Here is a 14,735-nt window from a genome sequence, read left to right on the forward strand (position 1 = left end):
CCAGTTTAATAATTTGTCCTGCATAGGATCTAAGTGACATTAAGCAGCAGAAACACCAGAAAGAGACTATTCATTTAGACCACTCCATATTTTAACTACTTGGCCAGATCTATAAACTACTTTGCAGATGACAAATGCTACAGAGCTGTTCAGTATTCCTAAACAAAACTGTGCATGGGAACAGGATTTTTTCTGCAAGAGATCTGAATGAAGAGCTCCTATTAGCTGCTTAATCCATGTGTTTGTATACATACACACCAATCCATACCTACGTGTACATACACATCAGTTAAAAAACTTGTATAATACATTTGCACCTGATTTTGTTTTGTTTTCCATTAAAGAAAAACAGACACAACAAAGACAAAACAACTTTCCACCTTCTGATAAATCAGAAGTGGGAACTGTTTTGAGAATGTGACGAGTGGCAAGCTTTCTCCCATTTCGCTTGACTTGTATTTTTTCTTAAACACCCTTTCTCTTCAGAGCCACAGTGATCTGCTATGGGACTGGTGTACGTGGCAAATGAGAAGGCTCTCCTGTTTGTATTCACAAAGTCATTGGGATTCTGCTCCCCTGCTGTCTCTGTTCTTCAGAGCTGGCAGTGGATTCAAACTGATGAGGAGGCTCCAGCCTGAAGAAGCAGAGCGAGGAACCCTGTCAATGTAAGCCCCAGCAGGCTCACAGGGACAGGGTTGGCAAACGAGCCAAAGGCTGCTGCAGCTCACACGGAAACGCACTCTCAGGTTGTGTGAACGTTGTTCCAATTAACCCAGAGAAATGGGTAGTTTCCCGATTTGACTGCCAGCTCTTCCATTAGGATGCGGCACTGTTAGTTGAAAAGACCAAGAAGTTTGGGATCAGGCCAAGCCACACACACATACAAAGCCCGAGTTTTAGAGGGAGATGTAAAATTTAAGGTCTGTGTGGTGGCATCCCTTTAAACATAATGGAACAGAGTGCAAGCCCCATTGCCCAAATCCACACGCATAAAATGGGATACGTCTCTAGTGTGCAACACTGCCATCATGTGGCCATTCCAGCTATGCATAAATATCAGCAGGGAGAGACTATTTCAGAACATTGCCCCAAATTTGTAGCTTTTTAAAGGGTCTTTAATAGTACTAGCAAACTGCAGACGAGCTGCAGAGGTGGCGATAACTCCCTCATAAACGTCCCCTCACAAAGAAAAACACTACTGTCTTCAAACGTGCTCTTTTTTATGTCAGGTAGCAAACGCATTTCTCCTTTTCTAAGACACACTCATCAAGTCCATGCCACAATTATATTGCATTGCACAGCGCAGAATATAACTGAACATCAAAAATGTCAAGAAACACCAAAATGACAAATGCAGAGTTCCCGACGTCAGGAAACCGATCTTTAGATGTAATCTGAATGAGAACAGCACAACGGCCTCAATTAGGTAAGAGTTCCAGTACAGGAAAATACACGGAAGTTGGCATAGAGTCAGGAGTGGAAAACAAAGCAAATGAATCAAGTTAGTAATTTAAAAAGAAAATGAAATGCTGACAGGCATAGGACAAAACAGCATGGAATGCAGAAGAAAGCTGTAATAAATAAAATATGCGTATAGGAGAGGAAAAGTGGTACGTAGTCACAAAAGTAGTAACAGAACTGAACCTAATCCAGGGAAGAAGAGTGATTCAGTTAAAGTGGCAGTGAAGAAAAATATTCACCTACCTCAGCGCTTGACTCAGTTGTTCACCTATGCAGAACTTTTATTTGCAGTAATCTGGAACCCGGCCCAAGCAAAGCAAGCATGATTCAGCTCTCTCACTCAACGGCCCACTGCTTGCTTGTTTTCCAGCTTCAGTGAGGGACCCGCATACATTCATTAAGAACGGACAACTTTGTCGTCTGTGCACGCGACCAAGTACAACAGGAGTTTTCTGCCCAACGGGCGCTACAGACAGACGAATATAGAAATAACAATGACCCGAAATCAAATTTAGTAACATGTCCATTAGCATAGTATCTACAAAAATCTTAGATCAAAACACCAGTAAAGAAACAACAAAAGCTCAGTACCTTAAGATAGGAAACAGAAATATTGATAGGCAGAGTACAGAAGCTTAAACTCCGCAGACGGATTGAGACAAAAAAGAAAGAGTCCTATTTATATTCACGTCTCCTAGCATTTGGCACCTGTAAACATCAAAACGAGTCTGCTCACCATCGCCATTAGAACGGGAGCAAAGCTAACGCACTTGAGAAAGATCCTGCTACAGCTGCACTTCTAAAATCAGGGCAAGAAATATTAATTTTCTTCTTCACCAAGCAAGTAATTTCAAAAACAAAGCTTGCAATATTCACTCAAGTGGGAACTCGGAACCAATCTTAAAAAAATCAATAAAGGAAACCAGCGGCATATTTACTGTTACCCTGCCCTGGAGCTGCTGAGATGGTAATTATACCTTTTTTGTTGGTTTTATTTGATTGTTTTGCCAGATTGCATAAAGCATATCTACTGACCAATTTGTGAAAAGTTTAGTGTTTTTATAATACAGCTCCCTCCATTCAGGGTAAGAGGGCAGAGGCCAGAGAAATATTTTTGACTTATGTTTCTAACAAAAAGGCTAGCCCGCGAGATCTGAAAAAACTCCTAGGCTGCAAGGGGGCTTTGATCCCTCTGTGTCGTCAATCAAGTTTCTATACCCTTCTACAAGTTTCATTTTTGAAGAGACTATCCACTGTTATTTTTGCAGTGTAAGTGCAGAGCAAACTGAAAAGTTAAATTAAGATATTATTTTCCTGGTTTTTTTTTTTGTTTGTTTTTTTCTTCCCAGGACCGTCAGCACATGAACAGGGAGATTTTTCAACAGAATATGAGCCCAGAAGAGAAAACAATTTTCCAAGAATATTTGACAAAGCAGGGGACTGTAGTAAAACCCTATTACTGGCAGACACCGAACCCAAACTGTGCTAAGTGTCCCTATCACATACGGACAGGTAAAGAAGCTAGAGTCCCTTATGCAGAATTTCACAGGGCCTTTGAATTCCCGTACAGGTCAACAATTCTCCAAAACAAACACCTTCTGTTCTATGAATTGAGGCTTTTCTCTGGCACAGTAGTCCAAAAAGGCCATGCTACCAACTGTACTGACCAAGACAACCATCCTGAATCTATGTTATTTGAGGCAGGCGGTTATCTGGACTCAGTTACTTATACTTACGAAAGCATTGGCCACATAATCCTCTATTCAAACTACTCTCCTTGTAATGAGGCTGACCACTGCTGCATAAGTAAAATCTACAACTTCCTGATAAAGCATCCAGAAGTCACCCTCTGCATCTATTTCTCTCAGCTTTATCACACTGAGGACAGCTTCCCCACAGCTATGTGGAACCGTGAAGCTTTACGAAGCCTTTCCAGTTTATGGCCTCACGTGACTCTATACCCACTGTCTGGGGGAATACGGCATTACCTCCTCTGCAATTTTGTGTATGGCATCCCAAGGTCGACCCTTTATCATCCAGCTTTGCCATCAAGAACCTTACAAGATCAACCAAGTCCACATCAAATTAACAACTTAATAGGAATGAAACCGCGTTTTAAGAAAACATTTCCACAAGCAATGCAGGGAAAGCCTGCTCTGCAGCAAAACGTAAAGATCTTTTCTTCTTCCTCTAACCTGGCCTCCCAACAGCCTTTACAACTGATAAAAAGCAGTCTGCCCTCTCTGATGTCTCAAAGCCACTTGGTGCTTTTCCCAGGCACGTTTCTGCCCTTTCAGCAGGCACATCTATACTCCAAACCTGAAAATATTGTAAGACATTTAAAAATGCCAAAGCAAGTACCCAATGAAACTCCTAATATTTCCAAAAGGTAGACACCTATTTTGAAGATGATACAATATACAAACAACTTTCAGACTGCAAAACTGAGATTTCAAATGGCAAGAAAACCACTGAAGTCACCTCTTATAAAAGTGAATCTACAAAGGAATCATGGAACTCAAATAATTGATTACGAAGATAGTAAGCTTTTACTTTAGACGTATACCTTTCAAATATAAACCTGTATCAGCAGTAACTCAGTGCCTTCAAATTATTTCCTGTGATAAATGAAGTAGTCGTTGTCAAGCCATTTTTTACTGGAAAAACGTAAGCGGCATACGAGCTACAAGCACAAACTACAACCTCTGACTGTAGCTTCAAATGAGGAGACTTTGGTGAAATGCATGAAGTAGCCTAAACCCCTCCTCCATCAAGGTGGTTCTGCAGGAAAGCAGATAAAACGCTTATATTTAGGCATAAGCCTAATAAAGATGGAAATGCTCTAGAACATACCAGATTCCTTGCTTTTATACTATTTAAAAGCTTTTTTTAAGAGAAACTTTCTTGAAACAGGTTATATTGATTCTGCACAGGTTTTTAGTATCTTTGAGTTAACACACTTGAATCACAGGAAGCAGCCTGCGCTGTAATGCTGGCCAATTAATTTCTCCTCGGGTTTGTAAAGCCAGACCTATTTTCTTATCTAGCAGTAGTAAGGTGCTGCTCGGGCGTGGGCTTCCGGTATCACGTTCAGAGCCCAAAATCGCGTTCCGAGCACGACAAAAACGGGGTAGTGGCATTACGTGGCCTAACCTCCTCTTTGCACCCTCCACACTCGTACCCGCCTGCAAAGGGGGAGAGAAAGCGGATCTCGCCGGACCTGAAGGACCAGCTCCGGCCGTCTCCGGGGCTTACGAGCAGACCGGTGCCCGACGCCCGGCTCCTGAGGGGCGCCGAGCCCGCCCGCCCGCCTCGCTGCGGGGTAACGGCCGCCGCGCGAGCGCCCGCGGCCGCGGGGGGAAGGGAGGGGAAGGGCTGGGCTAACGGCCACGCCGCCCCGTAACCACGGCGACCGCCCGCCCGCCCGCTCGTCACTCCCAACCGACCAATGGCAGCGGCTCACCTCCCGCCCGGCGCCGCGGCCGCGGCCGCCTCCGCCTTCGGCACGCGTGCGCAGAACGCGCCCCTGCTGGCGCGTGCGCGTCGGCGCGGGCGGGGCGGGGCGGCAGCGGCGGGCTGGGGCCGGGGCGGCGGGTGAGCGAGCGAGACGAGGTGAGGTGGCGGCGGCGGCCCCGCGGCCATGGCGAAGCACACGGTGTCGTCGGCGCGCTTCCGCCGGGTGGACGTGGACGAATACGACGAGAACAAGTTCGTGGACGAGGAGGACGGAGGCGATGGCCAAGCGGGGCCCGATGAGGGCGAGGTGGATTCCTGCCTGCGGCAATATCCTTCCGCCACCGGCGGAGAAGAAGTCCCGGCACCAACGGTCGTTGGGGAGTGGGGGGAGGGGCGGCGCGGGCGGGAGCGGCCGTTTACGGCCGTTGGCGGTTTGCGCGGGGCGGCGGGGTGGGAGCTGGCGGTGTCGCTGTCCCCGCGTTTGCTCTCTGGCCCTTAACTGCCTCCCACAGGGAACATGATGGCTGCGCTGCAGGCAGCCCTGAAGAACCCCCCGATCAACACAAAGAACCAAGCGGTGAAGGTGAAACCCTAAATAACTTACTCCTTGGGCTGCTCTTTAAAAATCCTTTTCCCTTTCCGTAACTCCTGCCCCTAGGTGCGCTGTGAGGAAGGCAAGAAACCTGCGCTAGGGTATTCACTGATGTTGAAACGTCATGGCTTCTGCTGTTTTAAGCGTGATCAAAAAATTGCAGCTCGCCTGGCACCTGTGCACGTACCTCCGACGTGGAGCTAGCTCCGCTTGGGTGCAGGTTTTTCAACCAGCATGAATTCTGTATCGTATGCCCTAGCTCACTCAACGCGTTACCGCGCGCCCGCGTCTGATCCAGGTCAGGTCCGTACTGCTGGAGCCGGCAGCACAGAGATGCAGCGCTTGAAGATTCAGGAACCACTGCTTCGGCAGTCATCTCTGACAAATGCTAGCGTGGCCAGGCTGCACACCTACAAAAAAGGAAGAAACGATAGCTATTGCATCCAATCAAAATTAAGCTGTTAAAAGCGTAGAAAATGCAGGCACTCCCCCTGTGACAGAATTGGGAGTGCGCTGTATGCACGTACTTCCAAATCGGCACGAAATAAACCTTGAATAGATCATGGTTCAGCAGTGAGAGGAACAGGCGGATAACACTAGCAACTGCCTGGCTGGTGAGCCTCTGCGGAGGTTTGTTCCTGCTGCTTCAACCACAGGCAGATTTCTGTGCTTCTCTAGTACCACACTATCCTCAGGAGACTGCCAGTGAAGACTTTTCACTGAGCCCTCTGCTGTTGTTATACAGAGTATTGCTGGTATTGATTACAGGTAATCACCATTTAAAAGACTGCACGGCTTTATCCTCACGTTAATGACTTTTTCCCATTAGATCTGTACTGTTGTAATTGACAATAGAGTGTGAAGGCAGTGGGGTCACTAAAGGTATAGCCATGGATTTTTCATGTTTGGCTTCGTTTTTAGTTGATCTTGTGGGAGGTTATTTTGTGTTTTCACTTACAGTTCTTCATAGGTGAAGTCTCATCAAGCCAAGTGGCATGGGGACATTAAACAAGAAAACTAACATCTGTAATTTCTGTAGGAAGAAGTTGCTTGAAGTATTTTGATAATGGGATAGTTCAAAACTAACAAACCTGAGACCTGTCTTCTTTTATTTTCCTTCACTTAGTGAGGAATGAGAAAGAGGAGCTCTTTTTTTTTTTTGCTGATTACACAGCTAATCTGCAGCTCTAAGCGTGCCACACAAATTCCTGGGCCTGAAAAGACATCCACATGAACTTGCAAATGGTTATCAATGCAAAACGTTATTAATGCTGCCAGTTTGCCTCCTATGTGGATGGGACAGAAGCTGACTGTTTTTGAAATGCGTGGCTTTCGGGAGTCACCTTTAACTTAGGTTGACCGATACCGTTTCCATGGAATAGAGTAATTCTATCTCATTAAACAGTACAAAAGCATGGAAAAGGCTTTGGTGACAAGGCAGGTCAGTAGCCAAATATTTAATTCTTATAACATATTTCTGGAACTTCCCAGACATTTGAGTTTTGATATGCAAATTGAGTACTATTTAGCCCTAACTTCATATAATGGGTAGAAACATACAAGCAGAAGCGGAGAGGCAGAAAAACCTAGAAGAGAACAAACTTGTTAAACTCTTTTTCACTGTTTGTGTTGGGACTGGCCTTCTGATTAAGTATTAGCTTTCCTTATAACCAGTTTTTAAGCTGAACTTGGATAACTTGAGTTAAATAAAAAAAAATTCCAATTATTTATCTTCAGATCTAGAATTGTAGGTATGTGGCAAAGTTAATTAGACTGTACGCCTGTTGGAGTTGCACATTATGTTATACATTATGTACAGGCTGTTACACATTATGAATACAAGCTGGTGGTGGTGTACAAACTACATTTTTTTCAAAAAGTGTTTTAGAGTTGTTAAAGAGAAAAGAGTAGTTCCACTTGCACAAGAGATGACTAATATTTGGATGCACGCTATATGAGAATGAATGCATCCCTGCCTCTCTTACTTCCTCACAGGATCGTGCAGAAAGTATTGTCCTGAAGGTCCTCATCTCTTTCAAAGCCAATGATATTGAGAAAGCAGTGCAGTCACTGGATAAGAATGGTGTTGATCTGCTAATGAAGTACATCTACAAGGGTTTTGAGAGCCCTTCTGACAACAGCAGCGCTGTGTTGCTGCAGTGGCACGAGAAGGTGCGTTCTCTTGACTGGGTTGTTCTTAGTAGCAGATTCTTGGGACCAGGGCACACTCACTGAGCCTGGTTAGAACGATCTTTCTGTTTGGTAAAGCTGAAATGCCATATTTCACACAGTGAGAAGGGCATGGTCCTGCAGGTTCACAGTTGAATTATACCAGATCCCTTACTATTTTGATTCCTTGGGTAAAGATTCTACACTTAAAATTTGATTTGTTGTTCACTTAAAATTTGATTTGTTGTTAGATGGAGGTAAATGAAGTAGCTTGTTCTAGTGATTAAAGCAGATGGAAGTAGAATTTCCTTCCTAGAGGGAAGCAAAATTTGCAACTTGGTTATACAGGGAAATAGAAGCCTGCTAAATAGCTATTTTTAAAGTGAATGTGGTTATACTTCCCTAGCGCCCTGGGTGCTGATTTTGCACTTTAGGTAAACAGCTGGGAGATGCTAATTTGAAACACAGTCTGGAATCTGGAAGGTCCTACTGTGAAGCAGTTGTTTCAGCCTGTAGTCACCTTGACTTTGTGTTAATTGCCATGTTTCTTTTCTCAGGCCCTGGCTGCTGGAGGAGTGGGGTCCATTGTCCGTGTTTTGACTGCCAGAAAAACGGTTTAAGTCCAGCAACAAATGGTTGTCTGCCACCTGTGGCTGTGGGAAACGCTGGTACAAAAACCGAACAACCAAATGCCATTGCTGCCCTGTGGGCAGCTTCTGTCTCTCAGCTTGCCTTCTTGCTGCTTCTTTCATATCTGACAAATAATGCATATCTTGATCTCTCTTTTGTTGAACTCTGGAAAATTATGAAGGTGCAATTTTATTTCTAACAGGAATATTTGGTACTCGAGAGCATTTCAGTGACATGTATAGCTACATATACAACTTCATGTTTAGGATGATTTGCATTTGTGCATAACTACAGCAGATTTGAACCTGACTTTCCAAGCAAATGCTGAGGGACATAGGGCAGTGTCTTAATTCTTTTTGCTAGCCAAGCAGTGTTTTGATGTAAGATATATATATATATTTGAGAAGTGGGGCAGCTATTAATATAGGTAACTGGACCATGTTTCTCTTGGTCAACCTCTGTACCTACAGCAGTGAATAGGACAGAAGGCAAGGCTCCCCTCCAAACCTGATTATCATTCCAGGAAGCTGAGTATGTTTTTTCCTTAATCTCACATCTCAGGGCCTAGTCTGGTTTCTTGTGATCAGTCAAAGGCCAAGTCCACTGTTGGAAAGACACAATAGGATGAAATTGTCTGTTGTGCAATTTGGATGGCAGAATTTAAAAGGCTGACGGGCTGTTTACAATAGCGCCTGCTCCAGTGAACTCTTTATTCTGGGGAGCAAAGATCCTGATGAGAAGAAAAAGGGGCTTTCACCCAGCAAATCACCTTTCAGCAACTTGAAAGTGATTTGATTTTGTCAAGCACAACATAATGGCTGCCTGTGGTAATCTAAGAAATTCATACTGGTATCTGCACCATCCTTTGCAAAGCTCCCATGTTTTATTTTCCAGATATATAGGGTCTTAAAGGATCCCAGAAAGTTTACATTCCTGTTGTATTTTACCACAGTGTGTTAGCTAGTGGGCAAATTAAGTCCCAGCATAGCGAGGAGTATTTTAAAAAGAATTAAGCAAGCCTAGAGCATCCCAGACCACAGATCACCTTTGAATGTTTAGGGCCAGGGCTTAAATACACTTGTTTTACATGCACCATTTTACAGCCATTCAGTTGTGTAAAACTGTTCAGAAACTTGTGAAATCTTTGCTGTTTTTTGATATCTGCTTTTTTTTGTAATAATAATAAAGACCAGACAAGAAATTGTCACTGAATAGTTATGTAGTGTCTAAAATGATTGGAAAATGGTTAGAATAACCGTGACTTCTTTAGTCCAGCATGGTGCTTTACAAGGACTGAGAAAAGTAAAAAAGCAGTCCCTAAAAATCCTGTTTTCCCCTCCATGATTCTTCTTGATACGCCTTCTTCAGAGCAGTTATTTGTACCTGTAAGCAATGGTGGTACTTGCGCAGCTTAATCCAGCTGGAAAACTTGAGATTATTTCAGTAAAATATTTAAATAACAAGAAATGTTCCAAAGCAGATGCCTCTGCTTACACTAAAATTTTAGCCAGAGGGTGAGATCCTCACAAACATCTATGTTACATGCTTTGTCAAAACAGGAGCAAAAAGAGGAAAATGGTCATGGCCTAGCAGGGTCGTCACGTGGAGCTAGACTGCTGATTTTGTGGTTGGGATTTTGTTTGTCTCTTTGCCTGCCCCAACTCCAAATGATGAAACATTTAATTATTGTTTGTACTGTAATTTAAGTACTGATAAAGTCTTGGGCTTGTCCTGGGGGTAGGATGACTCTGTGTGTGTGTGTGTGTGTGTGTGTGTGTGTGTGTGTGTGTGTGTGTGTGTGTGTGTGTGTGTGTGTGTGTATGTACGTCATGAATGACACCATGTACTTGGCTTGAACGTCCGAAGGGACTGAGCATGGAGAAAGCTGGGTTTGAGCGCTCTGATAGCTGAAGGCTGTCTAATACTAGTTACCTACATCACCGCTTCAAAACACTAGAGCTAGTGCCTTCAGAAGATTCAAACCAAATTTTTCCTCGCATGTACCATGGTCACTTAGGAGTGAGTAAGACGACAGCTTTAGTATTCGTGGCTGGTCATGGGGTAATTTGCAGGCAGTTTTCCTCATTGGCTAGTTTTTTTTTCCCCCTTCCATCCCACCTACCAGGCAGATGCAAGCAGGCATGCACAGCGCAGCCCTGCTGCTGGACAGCCAGGTGTGCAGCCCTGCTGCTGGAGCAGCCCTTGCTTTTCCAAGAGCCCAGCACAGGGCCTGCCCCGCTTCCTGCCCCTCCTCACCCCACCATTCTCCCCCTTTTCCCTGTCCCTTCTGCTCCAGAGTGCCCATGGGCAGCCAAGAGGCGCTGCGCCCCAGGTCAGCAGTGCCCCAGTGCAGACAAGAAGCCGTGTGGTGGTTACCCTCCCGTGTTTGGTGCTCTACCTTCCTTCCTAGGATGATGCTTCCTGATTCATTTCTTAGAAGAGCCTCAACAGGAGTAGGCACTGGACACACAATGTAAGAACTGTCCTTGCTCCAAAGGCCTTAGAAAATGTCCAGGTTTCAAGCATGTATATAGGAGCAGCTTTGGCCTGGCCCTGGGCAGTAATGGCTCTGTCCTCACAGCTCTGCCAGACAGTGTCAGGTATTCAGTTAGTTTGTTGGCTTCAGTTGGTCCAAGTTTGGTTAAGATGCCCATCAAGTCTTATTTTTAAAAAAGAAACAGTGCAATCCCAGCCAATTGAAAAGCATTTTCTGAATCACCCGATTTCAAAGCAGGTCAGCTACCTCTAGGTGGCATTAGGTAAACAAAAGCTAGGAGCAGACTGTCTGGATTCCCCTCAGAATAGGAAGGATATAAAGTATTTAGAAACATCTATAGCAAATGTGTGTCTTCTGCCTATACGTTCAGGGCTGTGTTAAAAGACAGGATAGCTCTGGGTGTGCCCCAATGTGGGGGTAATAAACAGTGCAAAATTTGCAGGAAGGCATCTCTTTTATTAAAAACTGATCGATAGGGCGGTAAAAAGTAACTCTAATAAAAAGATGACCTCTGGCCTACAACTTCTGCCTGGCTAATAATTCACGGACGCACAAGTACCACAACATGGCGCAAGCAATGAACGAGCCTAACATCAATCTGTGTTTGAACACTGCATTTTCCTTATGTAGGGTTCAGGAAGCCCATGTATAGTGAGTATTTTGTCTTAAGCGATTCCTGGTCCCACAAACACACTGAAAGCCCAGCAGAATAGATTCAACTTTGGAAAAGGAAAAGCCTGTCACAAGCCAGCAGCAAAACGTTGCATCCTTTGCGAAACTCAAAGAGTAAAGCCAACTGCAACAAAATTGTTCCCACTACAAGGAGGCGGGGGGAGGCAATGGCTTATTAATAAGCGCGTTCTGTCCGTTATGCCCACATCGCTTGTGAAGTGATTCATGCTTCATCCACCCCCCATCGGACAGTGGCCGCGAGAGTCAAGAGCGGCGTTACTATCCTTAGTCACCCACCACCCCGCTGATAACGCCAGCATAGTAACACATGAGACCAGGGGCAGCTTCCTCCTGCTCCACAGGCTCTTGCTTTGGTGGGAACGATGCTACCGTGGGTTTTGCTGTTTCTTTTGTAGTCGTGAAAGACGAACCTTACGTGGATGTCTCTGAACTGCTTTGGACACAGCTCTTGAGAGAAGAGGTGTAGCTTAATGAACCGTCAGGCTCTCAGCAGGCTTAAACCCGCTTTCAGGCTCTGCCATAAGGATTTCTCAGCTTAAAGCGTTCCCGAGATGCTTTATGCCCACACATCCCTGGAGATGGAGGCTGCAGGACACGCAAAGAAACATTTAGTTGCAGACAGTCCCATGGCAACCGGCCCCGAGAACCAAAGAGCACACACCTCAGGCTGCAGGAACAGGGAAGGTGGGGGAGCCGATACACACTCGGCCGAGAGCATCAAGTGCTTCCAGCACAGCCAAAATGTACTGTCATCGCATTAACACAATCTGGAGCAGTGAAGTCTGCTGCCAGGTCCAGCCCATGCTATGGAGGGAGTTCACCTAGGAAGTCGCCACCAGCTACCAACAGTCTCCAGGCAGCTGGGGCCAGAGGAGACCATCATCATCTGTGGGGTCAAACTGCGTTCCTGCCACGCTCACTCCCACAGAAGGGCCTTTTGCAGCACCCAGGCAGGAGGGATGCCCAGCGCCCGTCGTGCCGTGGCTCCTGCTGGACCTCTCCTATGGACAAAGGGGTCCCTGCTAGGCACCTTTGAAAGCACTGACTTCCCTATACCATAGCAAGATGCACACTTCGCAAATGTCACACGTCACAAAGTGCCTACAACAGACGCACGCAAGAGCTCCAGGGTTATCCCTGTTCCTGAGCTGAGCGTGCACAACTTGGGTATAGCAGCCTCGGCGCTCGCAGCACACGGTGCTCACAGCAATGGAAACTGATACCAAGAGAAAGCAGCAGGGCAGGGAGGGAGGGAGAGCGGGTGAGAGAAAGAGCAAGCAAAGAGCAAGAGCAGATGAAAGAGCAGAAGAGAGAGAAGCTCGAACCAGAGTAGACGAGCACAAGGACCATCACCATGCAGCTGCCTGAGGGCACCAGGAGAGAGGCCGCAGCAGCAGCGGCAGAAAGCAGTGACACATAGGTTACTAAGAGGATTAACATAAAAGAGCAAGTAACATGGAAAGACGGGCAGGGAAGAAAAGAAAACATTTTTCATTTTGCAAAAGACATTTCCCTTCCTCTTATTAAAAGGAAACCTTCAAGGAAAAATACTCTTTAGAGACCAGACCTACTCCAGGGGAGATGGCATTTGTCGGTCTCTCCTAGGAAGGCTCAGCGCTTCTGAGCCTAATTTGCAAAGCTTCCCAGCGCTGCCTTTAACTTTGGCCTAAGTGTGTCGTAACAGCACCCTTATTAGTCACTTCCCAGTTTCGTAACAGCTAAACACATTACGAGAGAAACTGCTGTCCTCCCACGGAGGATACCGTCTGACGTCTCCAGCTCCCACTAGCTCCTGGGCTTTGACTCATACATCATTTGGTCAAATGGTTACTGTAGTCTTGCTCTCTGCCATCGTGTTTTTGGGAGTGACACAGCAAATAAGGTCCTGCGCACTCAGAGAGCTTAGCTGCAGCCCCTGGACGAGACCTGCCTCCCAGGAAAGTTGCTGCACGCAGATCGGCTCCTCCGTTAAAACTCAGTGAGCTCATTTCCCTCAGTCTTCCCTCAGAAGTCATGTTTTCTAGTACCCTGATCATTCTTTCTTTGGCCTCCTCTCCAGACTCTCTCCAGAAATTATGCTAAACTCTTGCATGCTGTTACTGTACAAACTTAAACGTGACTTCTACATCCTGGCTGGTTCTCTAAGTATTTCCTATCTATCTCTTGGCGATCTCTCTTTGTGCAAGATTCCAAAAATCTCACATGAGAGATGTTACCATCTATATTACTTACTTCCTCTTGGAAATCAACATAGGAGATAAAAAGTTTGCCTAATAAAGTTGGTAAGAGAAAGGGGAACAGATACTCACTGTGTTACTAGAAGGGATGTGTTTATCACAACTTGGAGATTGTTTGAATGTTGTTTGTATGTTTAAAATAAAAAAAAAAATCTCACAGAAGGATGACTGTCATTCTGTGCATTTGCTGTGCCTGCATCTTTCCAACCCCATCTCCTTTCTGTGCAATGCAAAAAAAAAAAAAAAAGAAAAAAAAGAAAAAGAAACAAACCGCACACATTTGGTTAAAGTTACAGAATTAGAACGTCAGTGTCTGCAGCTACACTTCTCATTTGAATGATGGCTATTAGTCATACACATTATAATGCAGAGCATTTAGGGGCTCTGATTGACTTAGAGCCCAGGGAGGTAGAGTTACTTCTTATATTATGGGTGTGCCAATCTAACGGTCAGCTATTGCCAACAAGGTGATCTCACATCCTCCTCTTTGTACTGGTGCTGGGATCTCTCCGACCTACCAGTGAGAAGATCCGGATAATTAAACTAGCACAAAATCATCCCTAGAATAAAGTGAATATTCTTCTGCTAGATGAGCTCTCCATGGGACGAACAGGAGGGCAGAGAGACCATCCCTCGCAGCAGCCACAAGATCAGCCTAACGAGACCCTGGCAGCTCACCCCTAGCTGGGGCCTATTTCTGCCCTGAAGAGCTTAACAGCTGACTAGATGCACCAAGCCACCGTTATGTGGGGAAAGGAGGAAGTGTGGAGGTTGTGTGTGGATGGAGGAAGGAGAAGCGACATGGAGCAGGTCATATGGCCAGGAAAAGAGTCAGCTGTCCTGAGTCCCAGTGTGGTACCCTTTGGGCGCTGTAACTCGATGCAAACCCTTCAGCTACAGAATGTGTCATCTCCTCAGCACCTAAAGCCTGGAGGGTGAAAGGTTTGCTGCTTCTGAGCATTGAGATATTCCTTTGGAACGAGAAATGTCCTTGGCTTCT

At 45.5% G+C, this 14,735-nt stretch overlaps 3 protein-coding genes across 14 annotated transcripts in view; 2 read left to right on the forward strand and 1 right to left on the reverse strand.

Annotated features, from left to right (window-relative positions):
- Positions 1-7,498, reverse strand: part of RGL1 (ral guanine nucleotide dissociation stimulator like 1) — a 118,650-nt gene extending 111,152 nt beyond the window's left edge. For 8 of the 12 annotated variants that reach the window (XM_068953607.1, XM_068953606.1, XM_068953615.1 and 5 more), the window contains exons 1-2: positions 5,697-7,498; positions 1,705-1,927 (exon numbers count right to left, since the gene is read on the reverse strand). The gene's annotated coding sequence lies outside the window, so the exon portion shown is untranslated. Of the gene's footprint in view, positions 1-1,704; positions 1,928-4,027; positions 4,214-4,681; positions 4,812-5,696 lie in introns of those variants that run through there. The other 4 variants (XM_009672674.2, XM_009672673.2, XM_068953604.1 and 1 more) reach the window with 3 other exon arrangements.
- On the forward strand, positions 2,053-3,991 carry APOBEC4 (apolipoprotein B mRNA editing enzyme catalytic polypeptide like 4). The gene has a single exon (XM_009672672.2). It carries the CDS (start codon positions 2,823-2,825, stop codon positions 3,852-3,854), a length of 1,032 nt encoding a protein of 343 aa, XP_009670967.2. The 5' UTR covers positions 2,053-2,822; the 3' UTR covers positions 3,855-3,991.
- On the forward strand, positions 5,026-9,520 carry ARPC5 (actin related protein 2/3 complex subunit 5). Its single transcript, XM_068953623.1, has 4 exons — positions 5,026-5,244; positions 5,428-5,500; positions 7,505-7,681; positions 8,236-9,520. Exons 1-4 carry the CDS (start codon positions 5,102-5,104, stop codon positions 8,296-8,298), a joined length of 456 nt encoding a protein of 151 aa, XP_068809724.1. The 5' UTR covers positions 5,026-5,101; the 3' UTR covers positions 8,299-9,520.
- Positions 9,521-14,735: the final 5,215 nt, after the last annotated feature.

This window comes from Struthio camelus, chromosome 8 (genome assembly GCF_040807025.1).
Source record: "Struthio camelus isolate bStrCam1 chromosome 8, bStrCam1.hap1, whole genome shotgun sequence".
In the NCBI taxonomy this organism is placed as follows: Eukaryota; Metazoa; Chordata; class Aves; order Struthioniformes; family Struthionidae; genus Struthio; species Struthio camelus.